Genomic DNA, 22,912 nt, shown 5'->3' on the forward strand with positions numbered 1-22,912 from the left:
TTGAAAAGACAATAAAAGTGCAAAAGATGGACACTGAAAGATGAAAATACAAGAATTAATAGAAACAATTAATAGAAAACTATTCTGTTAATGTAAAACACGCATATATTTTGTATATTAAGTATGATTTGACTGTACAATATCAGTTAAACAATCAGTCAAAATAAGCTAATATCAGCCAATATTATGATGATATTAGTCCATGAATATACTCTAACCAACTGCAAAAATAAAACAACATATATAATTTTGCTTATAATTTTGCTTATAATGGTTTTACGCAGCAAAATGACCAATTTTTTTGCAGTTTTAGGTCAATAACTTTTAAACGAATAAGTGAATCTCTAAATAAACTTTTATTTATTATTTATTATTTTTTTATCAATATATGTTTAAAATTTTATTTAATTTTTAATGTTCCTCATAAAATTTACAAGTAAGTACTACAAAACACGATTTTATATAAGAATCACGACTCTATTAATAAAAAAATTTAATATCTTTTAAATCAATAAAAGAATTATGCTCAAATTTTACATAGATATTCAGACGTAATAATAGAACAATCTTTAAAATTTTTATATTTTATATCTATAAAATTTTTATATTTTTTAATGTTTTAAGATGTAATACATACATCCTTAATAGATTGTATAATATAATAAGCTCGACTTTTTGCATCCTTTTGGCACATATAATCGTATCGAAAATTATGATTATCTGGACGGCGATCTATCCGTTTTGTAGAAATTCTGTAAAAAGTCACAATAATTTGTTGATAACAAGCTTTATGAGAATAATTCAAATGTTTCATTAACTTTTCTTTGACAAATAATTAAATATTTAATTCTCTTTCTAGAATAAAATCAAATAATTATAGATACTTTATTATTTTATGATATGATTCTGTCATTAATTTTGATTACTGCTTACCTTCGTGGCTATATCAATAAGATTCTCGGTCATCGCAGAACCAGTCTGCTGTACCATATTATAGAAGTGTCCTTTTTGTTGTAAAAGGATATACGGATGGCCAAGTTCCTAAAATCAATGCCTATGAGATAGTTTTGTAAAGTGCTTGTATTAAGGAAGAGATTCCGAAATCTAAAGTTGTGTGATTTGAAATACTTTGCTATCTATTTCTTTAAGGAATAATAGGAAAGAACAACCACACATAAATCGTAGCACTGAAATTATTGGAATCGTGTTTCTTTTTATTTAGCTACTGATTTATACTTACCACAAGATGTCCAGCATCCATCACGAATATTCTATCACTGTCCATAATGGTGTTCAATCTGTGAGCTATGGTAAACACAGTACAGTTTATAAATTTCGTCCTAACTGTCTTTTGTATAAGGGAATCCGTGTAAGGATCGATGTTGGCAGTTGCTTCATCCAGTATCATAATCCGATTGTTCTTAATAATAGCGCGAGCGAGGCACAGTAATTGCTTCTGGCCGACGCTGAAGTTTGATCCTTCATCGGACACCTTTGTGTTCAATCCGGCAGCCATCTCAGAAATAGTCTCCTTCAGCTCGACATTCTGGAGCGCTTGCCACAGCACGGCATCGGAATACTGATCAAAGGGATCGAGATTCTGTCGCAGACTACCGGTAAACAGGAATGGTTCCTGAGGAATAATACTGATCTTCGAGCGGAAGTCGTGCAGGGCGATCGCGCCGGTGGATACATCGTCTATGAGGATCTCACCCTCCACGCAGGCCAGACGAAAGAGAGCGTTGATCACAGATGACTTTCCCGCGCCAGTTCTGCCGACGATACCGATCTTCTCTTCCGGCATGACGATGAAGCTGATGTTCTTGAGGATGCAAGCGCCTCGAGGATTATATTTTAAGTTTACGTTTTTAAACTTCACAAGACCCTTTGTAGGCCAATCGTCCGGCGGTTTGGCATCCAATTTGCTATCGATCATCGGCTCCTCCTCCAAGTGACTGTACTCGAGTATTCTCTCTATAGAAGTCAACTGGCTCTCCAGTTCGGCTGTTTGTCTAATTCCCCACTGCAGCATGTTTGTCAACGCCATAGTTTGCGTGAGTAGCAGACCGATGTTACTAACAACAGCCAATCCGTCAATAACTGTGAAAGCTATAATTATCGTCCCGATGTAAATCTGGCAAATCACATCGATGTAGAAGCCGAATGCTCGAGAAGTGGATAGGAAGAGGAAGCAAGCGGACGTATGGACATCCTGATGAACGCACAGGTCAGACATTAATATCTCTTCGGCATTAGAAGCTCTAATTGTCGTCAGACCTTGCAGAGACGCCCCGAGGAGGTCGAAAATCGGCGATCGTGCTAAGCAAGTTGTTCTTTATTATTATATTATTTATTTTAATTTTCGTTAACTCATACAGCACAGATTATTCCAACAATACTGCAATGTTACAGCAATATTGCTGTAAGCTTCTGTGCTGCATGAATAAAAATAAAATCCGAAATCTAATTTGAAGAAAACAACTTTAAAATGAATAAAATAATTAGTTTAGCATGCAATCGACTCAAAAGAATGATCGAAAAGAGAGATCGAAAGTAACGACTTCTCGTTGGTTCAAATATTGCTATTTGTAAATATTGTATGGATTACTTACTTGTCCCTTCAAGACGCTTAATATTGCGACTAGTACTGATATATATCATTCGGAGATAGGTGAAAATACAAACGCAAAGCACAGTGGGTATCGCCAGCCACGGGGTAACCGCTACGACCATAAGTATTACCGTGATTGTGATGAGTCCGATTACTATGATGTCGAATACGCACATTGACAACAATAAGTCGACAATATTGATATCTCTGGCAAACCTAAAATAAAAGACGTTTCTCTTTTTTTAGATTAAATCCGGCTCACTTTATCAAAAAGTCATTAAAAATGAATGACAATAAATAAAAAATACTATAATTATTAGTTAAATAAAAAATTTTTAATAGTTATTAGAGAGGGGAAGAAAAATTAGACGTATGTCTAATACTACTTACTACTAGTAGATTACTACTAAACTATATAAATAGTTGCCATGTCCTCACGTACCTGTTTAATATACGGCCAGCTGGATTAGTACTATAAAAATGTATGGTGGCACGCAATATACTGCGAAACATGGCGGAGTGGAGATTTATCGAGGACCACATGCATACATTGAAGTACACGATTGTTTGGCATTGCCACAGTAGTATGATGATCGCTATCATAGCACTGTATATATACAGCATGGAATCGCGGGGCAGTGGACCTTCCCACTGAAAGTCCCAGGTGGAGTTGCCCATTTCATGCCAAGAGTTCGATTCGACGTTTACCCAGAACGCGACGAAGTAATCGCTACCTCCGGATACTATCTGAGTCGCTAAGAAGAGCAACATCATGAATGTGATCATGATAGGGCTCTTACTCGCCTTAAAATAAGCGAAGAATGTTTTGCTAGATATGCGACCCTTTGTCAGCGTTTCCTGTGTATCAATCGGCAAGCTATCCCCATGATTCTTCGTCTCAGCTTTTATCGAAATTTGACGCTGCATCTCGGACTGTCTACGCTCAACCTCTTTGTCCTTCGTGTCTGCCGCCTTCACCAACTTCATAAAATCGTGGCCCAATGCTTGCAGTTGATCGAATGTACCTTTTTGCTCGATACTACCGTTGTTCATCACAATAATCTGATCGGCGAGCTGCAAATACTGCAGCTGATGCGTCACCAGAATTCTCGTTTTCCCCTAATAGGTAATTGTTGAATAAAATAATTAAAATTTGGAATCACAAGAAGCTACCCAACAGATGTTATAAGGATGCCTAGAGAATATCCTTAGAACATTTTAGGACATTCTAATCACTCAGAGAACTGTGTTGTGTAGGAATATGAATATTTTACGGCTCTTACTTGTAAATAGCCGAAGATACACTTGTTTACAAGACGTCTGCTGACGTGCGAATCCACAGCGGAGAGGGGATCATCCAGCAGGTAGATATCGGCGTCTTTGTAGATCGCTCTTGCCAGGTTGATTCTGGCACGTTGACCACCGCTCAGATTCATCCCTCTCTCGCCTACGATGGTACGATCGCCATGGGGAAAAGAATTTATGTCTGATTCCATCTGGCAGATTCTGATCACTTCATTATAGCGCGACTTATCCATCATCTGTCCAAACAAAACATTCTGCTTCACAGAGGACGCGAAGATCCACGGCTGCTGGCTGACGTAGTTTATTCTGCCACTGCATTCGATGCTTCCACTTGTCAGAGGTAATTCCTGAAGTATCGCTTGCAAGAGACTGCTCTTGCCCGAACCCACCTGACCGACAATGGCAATGAAGCTTCCAGGTGGCACGGTCAAGCTTACGTTACGCAACGTATCTTCCCTATCGTCGCCGTGCCACTTGGCGCTTACGTTAGTCATACAAAGGGCGTACGAATCAGTGACCGTCTGATATATAAGATTCTGTCTCGTTTTGATGATTTCATCGTGCAGCATGAACCTTCGCAGACGGCGAATACAAACTAATGCCTGTACCAATTGATGGAGCCCTATGAAACAAATTTATAAAATATATATTTTCTTGTTAATTATCTTTCTCGTTAAAGATAGAAATATAACTCAGTATAATAGTCTTCAACAAGTACTGTTAATCTTTCTGTATTATTTTTAAAAGATTGTTAAAGTTAAAATATATGAGAAATAAACGATTGAATCTATATACTGCATTTTTTAATGTAAGGTTTCATTTGTTTATATTTTATTTTTAATTAGGTAAAGAGTTATTATGTAAGTTATAATCTTTACTAAAGATTATTTTTTCATATTGTTTATAAAAATATCAAATTTTGAAATTTGCATCGATAATTATCTTACCCATCGAAAATCCAAAAATCAGCGAGTTCCGTAAAACGTTGTAATATGCTGTTACCAAGTACACTTTTTCGACATTGATGTAATTCCCGAATAGGACGTATGACAATACCGCAACGAAGAGACTAAGTCGCGGTACCCAGCAGTCAAGAGTAAGAGCTAATTGTCTCAAGATGGAGTATTTCTTTATTACGTTCATTTCACGCCTGGAAAAAATTAAATTCTGATAACAATTTGGTATTAATAAAAGTAAGGATACAAAATAAAGCCTTATGAATTATAAGGAAAAACAATGCATAAAAATAATAATATTAAATATGAAAAAAAAGAAGATGAGAGGCAGATATATGTTTTAGTTATACTTACTTCCTCGCCTTTTCCACGAGATTAGAAAAAGGAATCTCCCAAACATACATTTTAATTACTTGCAATCCAGTAATTACCTGATTCATCAGCCCAAGTCTATTGTCTGTTTTTTCTGCTGATTTGAGCGTTAAAGGTGCGATTATCTTTGCCAAGCACGCTGAAATAGTATGTGTCATTTTAAAATATTGTGATATCTTATCAAATACGTAATGCAATATTGTTACAGAGATGTATTACTCGTCCGATTTTTACAATCATTTATTAACAGAAAGATGCCAATACCTTGAAAAGGCATGAACAGTAAAAACACCGTTATTCCGATCAGTGCTGACCATCCAATTTCGAAAAATGTAACGTATGTGATCCATATAATTTGAAGAGGGGCGATCCAAATGTAATGCAGATCTACCAGGGACGCTTCCAATCTAGTAATATCGCTACTCAGAAAATTTACCATCTAAAAATGTATAAATTCGGATTAGTCTTTTAGCAAGCATTTATTGAAATGTTCTTTTGACTTTTACATGATATAAATATTATGTAGTAATACGTGGTATCGTTTCAAAATTATTTTAATACAAAAAATTTCTTTATATTCTTCAATATCCCTATTCTTCTAATTTCTGTATTCTTTATCTAGTGCTCCCTCTACGTCACATTTGATCAGACATACCCTGAGGAAGTGAATATTTAGCTTGTATCTGACTCACCTGTCCAACGGATGTTTCACTGTCTAACACAGAATTGGAGAGCTTTAATATTTTTTGATAAATCAACGCGGTACAAGCCACTTTAATTTTCAGTCCTATGTGAAAGGAGCAATGTACGCAATAATGCATAATAAAAGCATCCATAATGGACAGAAGAATTATACCGCCTGCGCTGTAATATACTTCGTCGCTCCATTTTTCTTTATCGGTCGCAAAATAGCGCAACAAAGAAGCAAGTAATAACGGTTGATACATTCTGTAATATAATTAAACATTATTAGAAGCAATAACGTGTATGAAAATTATGTTATAAATCAGATATTAATAACTTATTAACTTAAAACTTTTGTGGCTGATTAGTTTTTTTTAAATTCACGCTGAATCGTCTATAAAAGTAAAGTTTATTTTTACTAATGATTGATTATAATAAACTCTTTAATATATATGTAGAAAAAAATTATTTTCTTTTTTTATATTTGCAGTTGGATTTTCTAATAAGATAAAATAATCTTCCACTCCTACACATTATCTATTTGTCATCACTATAATGAAAAAACTATTATAATTAATTACATACATATCCAATTTATTTACGAGAGATATTTATTTAGTGACTTAGCTTCCATTTCAGAGCAAGCAATGAGTAAAATCAAAGTTTGATTTCTAATGTATCATACTGATATACAATTTGTTTATCTTTATTTGCTTAACATACCTAGAAAATAGCTCCATAATTGCTTCTGCAATTCCAATTAGAAGAAGCGGTTTTCCGAAACAGCGCAATAGTACCTTAAGTAATTGTGGTTTGCTGCCATTTTTCTTTTTAGCACATGATTCCACTTCTCTTTCCCAAGCTTTGCCTATAATTTCGCCTAAGTTGCTGGTTCTGTCTTGTGTAAGAGTGGCGTAAAGATCGGTCTCCTCCAAATCTCTTTTGTAGCCAGTTCGAAAAATTTTTCGGGTCCACCTATATGTATTAATCGTTAAACTTCTTAAATCCACATATAGTAGATACTCAATTATTATCTTAATTCATGAAAATATATGAATATTTGCATGTATGCACAGGGCACATACAAGTGCATATGTATACAGCGAAAAACTTTGAACGCGCATTAAAATATCATATGTACGTAAAAAGCTTCAAAGCATTGCATCAAGTATTTATTTCCAATAAAAATATTTTTAATATTCATATTTCCTCATCATCAAATCGCATTGATATATACATATATTATAATATAATATTTTAGAATAAATGCATTTTTTATGAGTAATTCAATTACAATAGCTAATTGTTAAACTTTCGATTACAATATATTAAAATTTTCACAAATAATCTATGTATACTACACATTTACTTTCAATGTAGAATCTAATCTGTTAAATCTAATCTAATCTAATCTAATCTAATCTAATCTAATCTAATCTAATCTAATCTAATCTAATCTAATCTAATCTAATCTAATCTAATCTAATCTAATCTAATCTAATCTAATCTAATCTAATCTAATCTAATCTAATCTAATCTAATCTAATCTAATCTAATCTAATCTAATCTAATAGAATCTAATCTAATCTAATCTAATCTTTTAGAATCTAATCTAATTAACCTAATCTAATCTCTAATTTGTTATTAACAGCTCTTCTAGATAACATTATAAGATATTATTTGTAATACTTACCAAAAAGTGAGAAGAGAAATTACATTTGCGTTTTGTCGTGGATTTTTTGGATATTTTTGTCGATCGTTGCTTATCATGGTGACTCATAAAACTTTTATTCATCTTCAAGTATTTTTCATTTTAAATATAGAGAAAGAGAGGACTTATACGTTTTTTAATTAGTACTGAAAATAATTAATTAAAATAATAAAATAAGATAACGAGATAGAAATTGGTTCTAACATGTAACGTAGCTGCAGTTATTGTAAGAAGGCGTGCGCTATGGTCTTATAAATTTTAAACTAATAATTGACACAATTTATAATGACGGATTAAACACATTCTATTTATCACGTTTACACCGCTCGATTTACACCGAAATTATAACTTTGGTTTTACATTAAAAGTATTATTAAATAATAGCTAAATAAAATTCAAAATTAAAAGTATTATTAAATAATAGCTAAATAATTTTTTCGTTCATATCACATTTTTTCGCTGAAGTGAAAAACACTCTCAAATGATCATTCCCAGATTAAAAACAAATAAAAAAATTTATGAGAAATGTACTTACTTGTGTTACACTGTTTTACGTTGATCTTTTTCGTTAATTATTAAAATTAATTATAAGATAAGTCGTTAATTATAAGATATTCTTTAACTAGGAGCACTTATTTTTGGCAACTATATAAGAACGATCCTTTGGCTTGCTCTCCTCACCTTATACTGCGACTATGACTGACAATTGCTTCGACATCGTAATACGAAAATAAAGACCAAAGTACGCCGAGAGGTGTAAACAGATCATGAAAGGTTGCCGAAATTTGTAAACAGATCATGAGACATCCTATAACACACAGACTTCTATAACTGGATTATTAGAAAGAGATGAATCTGATTCCGAGCTGTCCTTGTTTAGTTCCTATATGCGTATGTAGGTATCCTATCTGTAAGTATCGCGTGGATTTATGTGAAATGAAAACACTATGTTAGTCATAACAGAAATTATCGACGATCACTTCTTAAATTCAAAATATTCAAAAATAAAAATGGATATTCTTTCTTGCTACAAAAATCGAAAAGTTGAAATTTTTTATAAGTTCAGCCAAGAAAGGCAACTGTTGCAAACATTTTTTTTTTTAATTTTAAGTTGATTGGATTAAAACTGTGCGAGTTATTGTGACAACCGATTTAGAATATATTATTTCTGAAAAAATGTATAAATCGGAAAAAATTGATTCTCTAAATGAATTTTAGACAATTTAAGTTCCAAAAATATTTCAAAATATATTCTAAACGATTTAGAGTACCTATTCAAAAATGGAAAAAATCGATTTTTTGAAATTCTTGCTAAAAGCGAGAGTACTCTCTTAAATCAATTATGCGGTCTTCAATTAATTTTGTTTATAAATCAATCATTAATTGAACGATGTTCAATTTAATTCGCACATTTCAATTGTCAATTAAATGTCTTTTAATTAACTCCGCTTGAATCAACCGTCAATTGAATTGGCTCGTTTCAATTTTCAATTAAACATCTTTTAATTAACTCCGCTTGAATCAATCGTCAATCGAAAAGTTTTAATTAAATTTGCTTAAATCAATCGTCAGTTCAATTGAATTTGCCCATTTCAATTATCAATTTTAATTATTTTTGTCTTCATTAATTATACTAATTTAAAAAATTTTAATTGATAGTATGAACAACCCTGCTCCAAAGGACTCTTACCAACCTTATGGAAATTGGCTTTCTAGTCGAATTGACTAAATTTTGAATATGTTACAGTTCTCGTTATTCTGAACAAATGTCTCCATGGGACCAACTTCTTCCTATGATTAGTTCTTGCTACACGTCCTAGAAGGTTCATTCTTAAAAAAATTGTGTTTTTGTTTGTTATTATATCATTATTGAAAGATATATAATAGGTATATACATGTATATATATATATATGTGCATATATATTCATGTATATACCGAGCGTCGCATTTTAAACAACAATCTTAGAAATATCTCTTAAAGAGTGCATTTTAGAGAAAAATGTTTTAGATGAAAGTGGAATGGTTTCGAAAGGGATGTATTTTGGTCACGTCGTTTTTCTTTTAGGTAGAGGCCAAAAGGATATGAATATCACTTTATTTTTAAAAATGAAATTATATGATTCTTTTATATAATATTATTCTTCTAATTATTCTACATACAAAAGTATTAAGATATAGATATTGAGATAAGTCAATTGGTATAAAGAAAAAACTTATTTTATTAAAATACCTTTTCTTAACATGAACTCAGGATGACTCAGGATGAATGATGTGGACGTGATACGGCTTTTCTTTGGCATATTTAATTTCTATGAGTCCCCTTATAAATCCTTTGTAAGTCTCACATACGGCATGCTTGACTTGAGAATAAAGTATAAAATATCTCATAAACTATTGGTTCTTCGATATCTTTATCTTAGTACTTTTGTATATGAAATAATTATATTGTGTAAAAAAATTCAAATAATTTCATTTTAAAAAATGAAGGTCACCTTCACATCTTTTTGGGTCTCCACCTAGAAAAAAACGTGACCAAAATATGTCCCTCTCGAAACCATTCCACTTTCATCTGAATCATTCTTTTTTAAAATGTTTAAAAAATGTTTTTAAGGTCGTCGTTTAAAATGGGACACCTGGTATATACATCATGCACATATATACACACATGTATACATATCATATATCTTTCAATAATGATATAATATCAATAATAAACGAAAACCCAATTTTTTAAGAATGAACTATTCAAGACGTGTAGCACAAAAACTAGTTATAGAAGGAGATTGGTCCAATGAAGACATTTGTTCAAAAGAAAGAGAATTACAACATATCCAAAATTTAGCCAATTGGATCAGAAAGCCAATTTTCATAAGATTGGGGCGAGGTCTTTTATCAAAAAACCTGTAATTAAAATTAAAGCCACGAAGTACTTATATAATATATTAATAAACATAAAATTTTTTAATTTAAAAAAGTAGTTTAGAAGGTATTTTAAGTAATTTTAAAATTTTTTTAATGTATTCCGTACTTACCAAATTGACAGTGTTAAAGATAAAGTTCTCATAAACCGTTTGGAAATAAGGCAGTCAAGTTTGTCTGACACTTTATCACACTCTCCTTGTGCGCTATATCATATTTCCTTGAATGAGAACAATATATATTCTTATCGTGAATAAAGTTGAACAGTATACATAATGCAAACAAATTTTCAAGAAAAAGAAGATATTCATAAAAGATATAACCAATTAACTCTCTCTCTCATTCGAGTAATACAGCTCTAGCGTGATAGCTGTTACTTGGCGAAAGACGCTACTGTGTCTACTGAGTCTCGTTATCCTGATGCTTAAATGGTTGTAAATTTACTGATAGCACAAATCTCTTTTTATCACTGTTTTCAAACGACATGTGTTTATACTTTTGTTTAATATAAGAGTTAGTCGCTTTAAAACATTTTCAAATTTAGCTTGTTCATTTATATGTCTCGCACTTTTTGTTGTTATTCATTTTTAGGAATATTTATTATTAATAATTAATTTACTCGATTTAAATATTTAATTTTATTCATATATATATATATATATATTATGTTATCAAATGAAATAAGTCTAGTCTGAAATAAGTATTGCTCATACATACACATGCACTGTATAATATTAAATTCAGTAAGTACTAGCTGGTTGCATACTGAACACTATATTTCTCTAACATTTAGACGTCGTGTAATTTTTAGTATATCAACGAGAACGATACTTTCTTTATCTTTATTTTCTTGTATGCCCAGAAAGTAACATCTGGCAAATAGCTGCAGTGAAAGGAAACGATATTATTGCATGTCGAAACAGTCAAGGAACTCCTGTAACACGAGAAATAAGAAAACGAGCACGAGAGCAGAGTTGTAATTATGGTGTCTGCGATATTTTTGGCGAAATTCTTATACTTTCCGTATTCGATGTCGTATGTGAAAGAAGCAAATGCGCGACTGGCTCGTTAATCTTGCAAGAAAATTGATGTTATCCATTTATTTTGCATGATCAGCATTTCTCTGCATTCTCAGCATTTGACTAGAAAAGTTTACCTCGAAGCTAGTACGATGCATTTTATTGTCAGTCTGCTATATACCTTTGACTCGCGTGGAAGTCCAAAAAGTCATGCAGGTATGAAAGTTAACAACAATATGAAGAATATCCTATCATCACCTCTGAAGAATCAAACTGTAAATTCCTGAATGACGATATTTCTTTCATTTTCAGTCCGAAGCTGATCTCATTCAAGCGTCATACTTAGTAATTTGGAATAAACGATTCATGTCTTTTCTGGGTTTATGGCCGCTCAAGACGAATCAGTTTTTATTCATATTTTTTATCATATACATGATAATTTATTGTATCATGGCAGCAGGCCATTTGATCAAGAATCTTGATCAGCCGGAAATCGTCGTGGCAAATTTAACAGATAACGTACTGTTTGCAATGATATTGGGAAAAATGTTCATATGCAAACGCAGCTGCAAGACAATGATGCAGTTTCTGAAAAGCATTGAAATCGATTTCACGACAAGGATGTACGACAATGTCCAGGAGAAAATGGTGTATCTATATTATAACAAAATCGCACTACTTTTCGTGAAAATATCGACAAGTACTGCAGGGACTGCAGCCACGCTGTATTACTTGAGGACATTTTTCGAAAATTGGAGCGCGAGTAAGTACGACCATTATATTTTCACGCGTAAGACTTAAAGCTATATTTCATGATAATGGTTTAAAAAACATTATCTATCGTTCATTATCTATCGTATCCTCGAGTCATTATTTGCTATTCCAAAGTGGAATGTACTTATGTTCCAACTGGATTCTTTTAGATATCGAGATGCTATAATAATAAAAATTTAATTTTTATTTGAAATAATTGAGTAATACAGCACTGTCGTTTATTTTAACAAAACCGTATTTTGTAATGCTACAACTTTTATTTTGAATATTCAAATATTTTATAATTCTATTATTTATACGCTGTAAAAGGCTATAGGCTAATTTATAGAAAAAGATAAAGTTACTTGCAATTGGTTTCTTTTTGGGATCAGTCTGTTCAATGATTACGCATATTTCAATTAGGCTATGGTTGGATAAATAATGAAGACGATGGAAAATTAAATGTAACATGATATATATAGTGGTATCCGGTAATTTTTCGTATAAATTACCGTATGCGGTTCATCCCTTCTTTGAAATCAAGGACACTCCTACGTACATATGCCTCTGCATGTATCTGGCGCTAGCTATAGCGATTATAGTATGCGGTTACGCTGGACCAGATGCTTTCATACTCAGCATGGCTCTTCATGTTTGTGGTCAATTTGCCGTTTTATCATGCAAAGTCAACAATTTGTTAAGAGATCATGAGAATTATCACTGCCATATCAGTAACATTATATTGAGACATTATCACCTAATAAGGTGTGTTGAATTCATATTTAATTTATTACTTTATTATTATAATCTAATAATAGGATTTTAACATCACAGTATATAATTTCAATTATAATGCGTTTGCATAGGGGTATATGTTGCTCCATATAGATTATGTCAAACTAACTATTATAGTCTGATATTAGGAATAATACGATGTTTTAACAATGCATCACAATTCCAGATTAGCAGAGATCTTAGAGAGCAATTTCAACGTAATATGCTTACAGCAAACCCTGGGAACTTTATTGTTGCTCTGTTTCACAGTATATCATATGATTTCGGTAAGTTTTATGATTTGAAGATTGGAAGATTATCCACTTTACAATTTGCCTCTTTTGTATCTAAAAGAATGTTGATGTTAAATAAAACATTTTAGCAGTATTTTTTTTATAATTGGATCGAAAATGAATGTTAAATTTTTAAAAAATTTAGATCTTATTTTTCTTTCAAGTTTTTTTACAGTTTTTATCAATTAATTTCGCATTAATTATACAGAAAATTATGGGTCCTTGTGAAAAGCATTTGTTTTTACATATATGTTGTAACCACAGACTTCTATAATTAGACTGTTAATTCAATGTGATAAGAAAGAGATGAACTTGATTCCGAACTGTTCTTGTTTCAACTCACGTAATGGCCGCAGTACAAATTCTTGCATAAAACATAATGCATAGTGCATAAGGGAATCAACCAAATTTTTCTTTTCCATGGAATAGGAGGAAAAGAAAAATTCTGATTAGTTGATTCTCTTATGCACTATGCGTTATGCAAAAGTCCGTGCTGCGGCCAGATGTCCTATTTATATATGTCCTGTGAGTATCGCGTGAATTTATGTGAATTTATGTGAAAACACTAATGTTATTCATGTGATTTATATATGTGAAAGTGAATGAACACAAATATGGCATTGCCCAGAGCTGTCTTCAAACATGGAGGCAAAATCGGCAGTCTATTTCTAGAAGTCTGTGGTTGTAGCTTTTATAACGTGATAAACAAAAAAGGTAAATAACTTCATTAATAACTTATAATTGTAGTACAGTTTTCTTTAAAATTTGAGTATTTTAAATAATGTCCAAAACATGCCCAATATTTTTTATAAATTAATTAATGTTCATATTGATATCTAATTAATATCTAATTAATAGTCGGTTAAATCATATTTCAGACTTCGGTATATGGCGATAATGCTACTGTTCTAGCTTTTGCATTATATGTAATTTGCGTAGTTAGTACAATTCTTGCTTATTGCTATATAGGGGAGTGCCTCATCACTGAGGTAATTACAAAAAGTAGGATAACTAATTTATCTTGGTATAAAAAATAGGTAATTAATTTATTTATGCCTAAGCCAAAATGTCTACAAATGCCTGCAAATAAATTTGTTGTCCATTTTAATGTCATTTTGAAATTACTCTACTTAACTAGAGTACAAATTGCTTGAATTATATGTTAAAAATCTTAAATAAATTAACTATAAATTATTTCTTAGAAAATATAAATTAGATGAAGAGTCCAAATTTGGGACATATAGCATCTTATAAGACGTCTAAAAGTGACTTATAAATCGTCTTATGTCCTGATTTTGGACTTCGTGTATTTGAATTACCTTTGTAAAGTATATATTAACATTGCTTGTTTTATTCAGAGCACCGCATTACGTGAAGCATTTTACAATTCCGATTGGTACAATAATCCTCCATCAACATCAAAGTTAATCAACATTTGCATGGTTCGATCTGAGAAACCATTAATTTTGACTGCTGGTAAATTCTGCGTATTATCATTGAATACGTTTACGAGTGTAAGTCAACGAATTGATGTTTAAATTATATATTTTTTATTGTTTGTTAATGGAAATGCTTTTTAGAACATATTTTGTTTACAGATTTTGAAAACATCGATGGCATATCTATCTGTGTTACGCAAATCTCTGTAAAAGCATTTCAGTTTAAAGTATTTTATCAAAATTTGTTTACAAAACAAAAACAAATAAGATTATATTAATAATTAAATTATTATAATTTATATTAACTACAATTTTATATAATTTCTATTAACTATGTTATAATTTATAAACTTATTAATGCTAATTATCCATATCTATATTATTTCGAATATAATGTAACAAACAAATACATTCGTTGAAGGTCATAATATTGGTATATGAAAGAACGGTGACAGTTTAAGGCCAAAATTTGCTTGTGAAAACGTATGAAATCGATCAATCTTTATAGATTTGGACGTGCTGAACTCGAATATGAAATTTAAAATTCTCAAAAATTCATTTTTTCTGCAAAGAAGAAAAATTGCATTTTCACAAAGTTCTCTGGACTTTGGAGAATTTTAAGCTTTACTTTGCAACAAAATATTGTATTTCCCGATGAACAAATAGTAATCGAACAAAAAACTTCTTTTTCTATTATAATATTATAATGACCTCAAAAACTGCAACTTTTTTGCAATGTAAAAGTCAATTTACACGGTGTAGCGTACGAAATATCATATCATTTAATTATCCCACTAAAACTATACTTGTGGAATATTGGTTTTTTTTAATGTATGAGAAATTTCTATTCTTTATGGAAATTATGTTATATATAATATTAGTCGGAATTGGACGGAGGTAAAGGAACACACACCAGTTCATGAAATGGCGGACAACAAATCATTGACTTAAACGAAATACAACATATCGTTTACAATAAATAGTAGCAGTAGAGGCTGTAGACATGTCGGGAGTAAGCTAGCTTTCCGGCCTAGCCAGAAGAGGTTGATCGATCAACGTCAAATTGATATTGATCGATCAGTCACTTGTAGCTGGGGATGTAAGGCACAGAGTAAGTCCGTAAACGAAATGATTGAAATCTACTGTTGAAATTTATTATTGAAACTTATAATTGAAATCAGCATCGATTTGACGTTGATATTAATCGATTAATCATTTCTGGCTGGGCCGGAAAATTAGTTTAATCCCAATGCGATGTCTACAGCCTCTACTGTTACTGTTCATTGTAGATGACGCATAAAATTTATTCACACAGTTAGGGTTTGAGCACAAAAATTGTCTTAACACTTACTTAGAAACTTAAGTTGTAGACGTAAGTAACGCACAAGCTTTGGAGTATGACGTACGACTTATTGGGTACGTTTACACCGTGCATTTAGGCCGCGGCCTATACAATAGATGTCCTTGTTTATCCTGTAGGTTAAACAAAAACACTTATTGTATAGGTCGCGGACTAAGCGCACGGTGTAAACGTAGCCATTGCCGTCTCTTGGAAACACGGACTGTCTCATAGAAAACAGATCCACAGAAAACAGATACTCTAGAAGTATAATTTTAATGAAATAATTAAATTGTGTGACATGTCACACGCTACCCTGTGCATGCAAAGCTTTTTAATTAAGCTTTTTCAAGATCTTTCAATTAATAATTTTTATTAATACAATTCTACATAATACACGTACATATACAGGATGATTTATTAGAACCTTTTCATGTCATTTTCTTCCGAATAATTTGTTATTCGACAAAATATTTCAAATAAAACTTACTTTTATTCAAGAAGGACATCTTATGATGAACACACTTTTTCCTACAGCTTAAGATCTCTGGAGTAAGTTTTACTTGAAACATTTTTTCGAATAACGAATAATTCCGGAGATAATTGAATGAAAAGATTATAATGGATTACTCTGTATATTGATGCAGGTTATCCAAACTTCTTTGGCATATTTATCGATGCTGCGTCGTACTATTATGAAGCCATATGAAAGAATTATTATTAAAGAACATAATTCACAATATTGAACGATTTTGTATAGTAGATAGAGAAATACATTTAAAACATGCGCTGAGGTTATATTTTGAGTTATAATGTTCGTATCATCGTAATTTATATAAGTATATAAATTCCAAAAATCGCAATAAAATGATAAAACAAAAATAACTTTATAATGTTTTTTCAAGAAATTTAAACAATTTTCATTTATATTTGTAAGTAAAATGCATATCTTTGTTCATGCCTTGAAATCGTTTGAGTGTATTAAAATATCCGTTAAATATTTAATTAAATAATCTAAAATGCACAAATTCTTTCCATTTTTTAACATGACGAAAAAATTAGTGTTCCAAGATTTCGATTAGAGTTACATACAATATTCGTAAAACTGAATTTTAAGTATACGCAGACGCAGCCTAGAACAAACTGACAGCAACTTTTTTTGTAATCGTGCATCGATGAAAAATCAACAAATCTGTATCGATAAAGAACCAATCATGTTCAATTTTGCTTTGAATTAAAAGTACTGGTGGGTTCAGTAACACACTTATATACAATTCATACGTTAATTTTGGACGCAGTTATTACCCGTCCCGTAATCCGTGTGCTTTTATCCCGGATTCTATAGACAACTCTAAGCACGAAAACAGAGATTACTTGGACTCTTCCGTTCGTATATTCGGTACAGTTTCATGCGAGCTCTAGAGAAAAGAACAACGTAACGCGCAATGCAGGTGATCAGCTACCAATTTTTTTCACTGTTACAAGACACCATGAAGAATCATATGTTATTAAATTATTTCACGATTAATTACAAAGATTTTTAAATATTTTTTTGAGGATCAAAAAGACTTAGATCGTGCGGCCAAGGTGTTATCTTGGAACAAACGGCTAATGTCGACGCTGGGTCTTTGGCCTTTTCAATCCAACGATCTTATCTTCTCGATTAATTTTGGCTACTTCGCTTTGCTCTTGATTCTGGAGTATCTGGACTTCTTTCTTTACATCGGTGATTTTGAGCACGTGATCATGAATTTGACAGAGAGCATAGCATTTGTTCAAATATTTGTGCGAATGAGTACGCTAAGGTTATATAACGATGAAATTGGTGAGGTCATAACGGAAGCCATGAAGGATTTTAATAAGACAAATTATAAAAGCGCCGAGGAGATTAAGATATTCGTCACTTACTACGCTAAGACGAGGCTCTTTTTTAAGCTGATGATGGTGTTTGTCACGACAACTGCTATATTATACTATTTGACTCCAATTCTTATTATTCTCGGGAATGGAGGTGAGTTGCTTTTTTATATAACTTGAACCCGACGTATTTAGAAGAATTATGTGAAATATGTGAAACAAATAAAGTCTCGTTAACCGGCAATTCCGCATTTTTATTATGACTTGATTTTACAGAACGAGTTTTCATGTTTTATGATGAATATTTTTTTTTATCTTCAAGTTTTCAAAATCTACGTATCTCCTTGAGTTTGAAAAATATGCCAAAGGTAGAAATTTTATTAAATACAATTTTTTTAAATGCTAGTATTAATATCACAGTTGAACGTTTTCTCAGGACTACCCGAAATAATGACCAACGAAAACGTGACTCAAATAATTTACCTATTGCCTTATCGCTTTCATGTGTTGTACGCGATTGAGAATATGCGTACGTACACGATTACATACGCCTGGCAAATGCCGTTTGCCTTCGTCAGTGCTGTTGGTCAAAGCACCGCTGACTGTATTATGGTTACCCTCGTCTTTCATATTTGCGGTCAGATGTCGGTTCTTGCTTTGCGTATCAACAATATAGATACCGAAGTCTGTGATTATGGGCCTGAGATGCGACATGTGATTCTCATGCATGTACGATTATTACGGTGAGCTCATACAAATGACATGGAAGCTTTAGTTAAGAGCATGAATTATTAAAAGCTCTCATTTAGTTTCACATTTCAATTAAAAACTAAACAAATTGAATCTTTTTCACTTTTTGCCTAAAATAAAAATTTTTGTTAGATAAATTTTTCATTTTTTTTTGGATTCTTTACTTACAAGGGAAATACAACTAAGTGTCATCCTCCGACTTTAATAAGTCTTGTATATAAAAAAAATATATATAAGTGTGTAAAAATATATACAAAGTAAAAATATATACAAAAGTGTCTTATTTTACTTTTGTTTACATTTTAACATCCAAAGCTTATCACACATAAAATCGAAGGGGATATTTAGTTGTACTTTCTTGTTAGAGCTGTTTACCTTAACAATTGAAATTTGGAATAAACTTCTATTATTAACAAGTTTTATTCACATAAATTGTTGATATAACTTGGATTTTTTCAGAATGGGAAAGATAATAGGAAAAGCATTTAGTGCAACATTGTTGGCGCATCTTTTAGGAGCTACTTCTCTCATAAGCATTCTCGGTTATCAAATGTTATCGGTAAGTTAATATTGTAATGATGGTCATAAACATGTTTGATACATTTATATATTTAAAAACGATTATGGTATAAGAAAATAACTAAATAACATGAATTTTTGTTTTGACATATATATATATATATATGTGGGTGTCCCAAAATTCGCGACTCAAAATAATATAGGAAGATCGTTCTCGTAAAATTAAGTAAAAAGTAATTATAAAGTATTTTAAGTAAATTTTGTCCTCATGTTCATGATATATCAGTCACAGCGATAGTTTAATGTGCTCTGATAAGCGTACTCAGGAAAAGGTCTCGATTCAAAGAAATGTTCTTTTGCTGTACTGTTAAAGAAAAAATTTCGTTGATCCGAACGTCATTTCTTTTATTTGAACATCATTTTTTTAAATCAAATAAAGAATTTATTTGAATATAAAAAATTACATTCAAATAAAAAAAATTTTTCTTTAACCATATAGAAAAGAAACATTTTTTTAAATCAAAGAAACTTTTCTCTGAGTATGCGCGCACTTCAGTGCGCTCATTAAAGGCTGCATAATCGTGAAATCTTAAATTGTAAGAAATTGACCAATCACAATCAAATATAAGAAGAATACTCGACTAGGACTGATCAATTTCTTACAATTCGAGATCCTACGACTGTCTACGGCTTCTATGTAGACTAGCCTTAATACTCATATGTGGACTATCTAAATGTAGTCTGTAAAGGGCCATATTAAAACCCTTGTATCTGAAAAACCATTGCTTAAAATTAAAATATAGGAATAACATTTTTTTATTTAATTTTTCGAAAATTTTCTTACTGTAATATTTTAAATAGCAAATTTGCATATCGCAACTTTAATTAGAATAATATTATGCAAAAAGAGATCAATTCATAGCATTGATAATACTGTTCTTAGTAAGATAATCTATTTAAAATTTTTACATATATGTATATTTATGTTACGCATTAAAAAGCTCTAACACATAAAAAGTGATTTAAGAATTAAAAAAAATATTATTAATTAAATGTTTTCACACTATTTTGTTAATGACAGTTTATTATTAATCATTTTAATTTTCAATTTTATGTGAGTAGAATCTTTCTAAGGGTGAGACAGGAGTTGCTCCACTTTTAGTGAAATTCTTTTTATTCATATTCTTAGTCCTGCTTATACTTTATGCTCATTGTATTGTCGGCGAGAACCTTTTGACAGAGGTAACGTTTTATGGAAGTATAAGATGGAAATTAAAAGAGCTACATATAATAAAATGCATATATATATAGTAAAATTTGTATTCTATATCTATGCATGATTTTTTATTGTTTTTTCATAGTATAATAACCTTTTCAGAGTGCTAAAGTGTGTGAAGCGTTTTACAATTGTCGTTGGTATGATATGTCAAAGAATAATGCACGAATGCTAATACTATGCATGGCAAGATCGCAAAAACCGCTCTGCCTGATAGCTGGAAAATTTACCATGTTTTGCCTCAGCACTTTAACTGACGTAAGCTGATGATTTGCATGCATTCATAAAATTTTTTAAATAAAAAGGCTTCGCTTAACTTTGGACATTTGAAATATCGTCACTGTTAATATAAGAACACGAAAACATTGTTCAGAAATAAATTATTTTAACAGGTTTTGAAAACATCCATGGGATATTTATCAGTATTACGTTCTCTCTTATAACATCATTGAAGAGCAATAATTTTTGGAAGCGTGTGCAAAAATAATTTATAAATTGAACATGCTCAAATAGAAATAAATGTATAATTTATAATAAAGAGTGAAAGAGAAAAAGAAGCTTTATTGTCATCAAAAACTGTAAATTGTTTTTATGTAAAAGATTTATTTATTTTAAATCAAATTTTATACATAAAAATAAGTTCTTTAAAATATCGTTTGTTGTTATATGTAAAACATTTTAATTGACATAAATTGCACAAAGAATACGCTTCAATTGATTTATATAACTTTGAAAAAGATCGCTCAATTTGGCTTCATCTTATATAATCTCAAACCATCTCTAACATATATTTTTGCTATTATTATTATTATTATTACTGTTACGTATCTTAGCTAAATGCGTTCAGAGGTTATCATCCAAGATGATTTGGAATCAAGAAACTTTCATTAACAATTTGATCATGATTACCAAGTTATTTAAAATAAAACGATTAGAAAATATTAATAATTGGTTAAGTAAAACTCGACAAACAATCATAGAAAAATTGTAAAATTGTAAAGATTTGCTTGTTCATCACAATATGAATATTTTGCTACACCATGCCACTCTTACCTTTATATACTGCAGATGCACTTGTCGACGAGATGTCTGCTGACGTACGAATCCACGAAGAGGGGATCGTCTAGCAAGTAAGTATCGATATTTTTATAGATCGCTTGTGCTAGGTTGATTTTGGCAAGCTGGCCATCGCTCAAATCTATCTCTCTTTCGTCCCCACAGTCTTAATGAAGATATGAAGTCTATGTCCGATTTTATTTGGCAGACTCTGATCACTTCGTCGTAACGTACTTATTCGTCGCTTGTTCAAACAGAATATTTTCTGTGCAGCTTCAGCTTCACTGAAGGTATAAAGGAGATCCATATGCTGGCTGTCATTAATTCAACCATAAAAATTGACGATTTCACTCATCATGGACAGTTCGTAGCCACAGACTACTCCTATTCGACCACTCCTCTTGACCAACATTGCCTACAAAGCTTCAGGAAGAAAAACTTTACTACAAGTATAATCACGTGCCGAAGATATTTTTGCAATTATCAGTGATCAACAATTATCAATATTTTTGAGTTTAAGACCATTAATTTTTTTGTATTAAGTGTCTCAAATATATTTATATATTTTCAATAAATAAGCTTTGATCTGTTATATTATAATAAGTAATACAGAAATATATAGATGTCGAAATGTAAAGTAATAACCGGTCCGATGTGAGTCCCCTAAGCTTTGAGAATTTTTTTAATTTTTTGCTGGGGTCAAAATTGAAAATTAATGTTACATTCGAAAAAGGGAGCATTTGAACATTGAAAAAAAAATATGAATCATATTTATATATTTATATAGGTGTATTTATATAGCAGTATCGAAGTCGAAGTTTTCGATTCGATTTTTGCGTGAAAGAATTGATCTGCGAATTTAACCGAGACATGAAAATCGATCCAAAAAAACCGAAAATCAAGACCAAAAAGATCGATCTGAATCGTCCATCTCTAGCTCGAAGGTGAAAGTGTGTTTTTCAAAGTAAAATTTTGTTTAAAAACTGATTCCGAATTTTTGGAAAGATTAAAATTTTACGGAATACATATATGAAACATTCCCAAAATATGTAACGATATATAAATAGAATTTTTAGCCGATATTTGAATGTTGCTTTTACATTCCGTAAATATTTCGGAATATTCCGGAATACTCTTGGAATGTTTCTTGGAGATTTCAGGAACCTTTTAAGAATATTTCATAAATATTTATTGTTAACTAAGAAATCTCGATGAGTAAAGAAAGATAATAATTAAATGATTATCTTACCTTTTTTACACGTACGACTTACGAAAATT

The 22,912-nt window shown here is 31.2% G+C and overlaps 3 protein-coding genes across 4 annotated transcripts; 2 read left to right on the top strand and 1 right to left on the bottom strand.

Moving 5' to 3' along the window:
• Positions 1–671: 671 nt before the first annotated feature.
• On the bottom strand, positions 672–21,704 carry LOC108730254 (probable multidrug resistance-associated protein lethal(2)03659). Of its 2 annotated transcripts, XM_018459831.1 has the most exons (14): positions 21,632–21,704; positions 10,673–10,779; positions 7,622–7,785; positions 6,652–6,903; positions 5,937–6,192; positions 5,509–5,683; positions 5,227–5,383; positions 4,864–5,066; positions 3,895–4,538; positions 3,054–3,730; positions 2,613–2,827; positions 1,241–2,319; positions 934–1,041; positions 672–752 (listed from the first exon to the last, which is right to left on the bottom strand). In XM_018459831.1, exons 3-14 carry the CDS (start codon positions 7,696–7,698, stop codon positions 717–719), a joined length of 3,879 nt encoding a protein of 1,292 aa, XP_018315333.1. In that variant the 5' UTR covers positions 7,699–7,785; positions 10,673–10,779; positions 21,632–21,704; the 3' UTR covers positions 672–716. The 2 variants fall into 2 exon arrangements, with proteins under 2 accessions (XP_018315333.1, XP_018315332.1); XM_018459830.1 differs by lacking the exon at positions 21,632–21,704 and having other exon boundaries at positions 10,673–11,052.
• LOC108730243 (odorant receptor 4-like) lies at positions 11,618–15,047 on the top strand. Its single transcript, XM_018459812.1, has 7 exons — positions 11,618–11,794; positions 11,891–12,344; positions 12,820–13,096; positions 13,293–13,392; positions 14,277–14,387; positions 14,757–14,912; positions 14,997–15,047. The coding sequence occupies exons 1-7, from the start codon at positions 11,789–11,791 to the stop codon at positions 15,045–15,047; spliced, it is 1,155 nt and encodes a 384-aa protein (XP_018315314.1). The 5' UTR covers positions 11,618–11,788.
• On the top strand, positions 17,622–21,044 carry LOC108730244 (odorant receptor 4-like). Its single transcript, XM_018459813.1, has 7 exons — positions 17,622–17,627; positions 17,734–18,187; positions 18,470–18,776; positions 19,243–19,342; positions 20,425–20,544; positions 20,681–20,836; positions 20,971–21,044. The coding sequence occupies exons 1-7, from the start codon at positions 17,622–17,624 to the stop codon at positions 21,019–21,021; spliced, it is 1,194 nt and encodes a 397-aa protein (XP_018315315.1). The 3' UTR covers positions 21,022–21,044.
• Positions 21,705–22,912: the final 1,208 nt, after the last annotated feature.

This window comes from Mycetomoellerius zeteki, unplaced genomic scaffold (genome assembly GCF_001594055.1).
Source record: "Mycetomoellerius zeteki isolate Tzet28-1 unplaced genomic scaffold, Tzet1.0 scaffold87, whole genome shotgun sequence".
NCBI classification, from domain to species: domain Eukaryota; kingdom Metazoa; phylum Arthropoda; class Insecta; order Hymenoptera; family Formicidae; genus Mycetomoellerius; species Mycetomoellerius zeteki.

What these genes read in the sequence shown, in the direction of transcription:
- LOC108730243 (XM_018459812.1), top strand. An exon ending in AGACATTATCACCTAATAAG is followed by an intron (nt 13,097 to 13,292) that starts GTGTGTTGAATT and finishes TCACAATTCCAG; the next exon opens with ATTAGCAGAGATCTTAGAGA. An exon ending in GGGAGTGCCTCATCACTGAG is followed by an intron (nt 14,388 to 14,756) that starts GTAATTACAAAA and finishes TGTTTTATTCAG; the next exon opens with AGCACCGCATTACGTGAAGC.
- LOC108730244 (XM_018459813.1), top strand. An exon ending in ATGCATGTACGATTATTACG is followed by an intron (nt 18,777 to 19,242) that starts GTGAGCTCATAC and finishes GGATTTTTTCAG; the next exon opens with AATGGGAAAGATAATAGGAA. An exon ending in TCGGTTATCAAATGTTATCG is followed by an intron (nt 19,343 to 20,424) that starts GTAAGTTAATAT and finishes TTATGTGAGTAG; the next exon opens with AATCTTTCTAAGGGTGAGAC.
- LOC108730254 (XM_018459831.1), bottom strand. Translation starts at nt 7,698, where the DNA reads ATGATAAGCAACGATCGACAAAAATATCCAAAAAATCCACGACAAAAC. An exon ending in ACTGTTCATGCCTTTTCAAG is followed by an intron (nt 5,384 to 5,508) that starts GTATTGGCATCT and finishes ATACTATTTCAG; the next exon opens with CGTGCTTGGCAAAGATAATC. An exon ending in CTCGTGGAAAAGGCGAGGAA is followed by an intron (nt 5,067 to 5,226) that starts GTAAGTATAACT and finishes AATTTTTTCCAG; the next exon opens with GCGTGAAATGAACGTAATAA.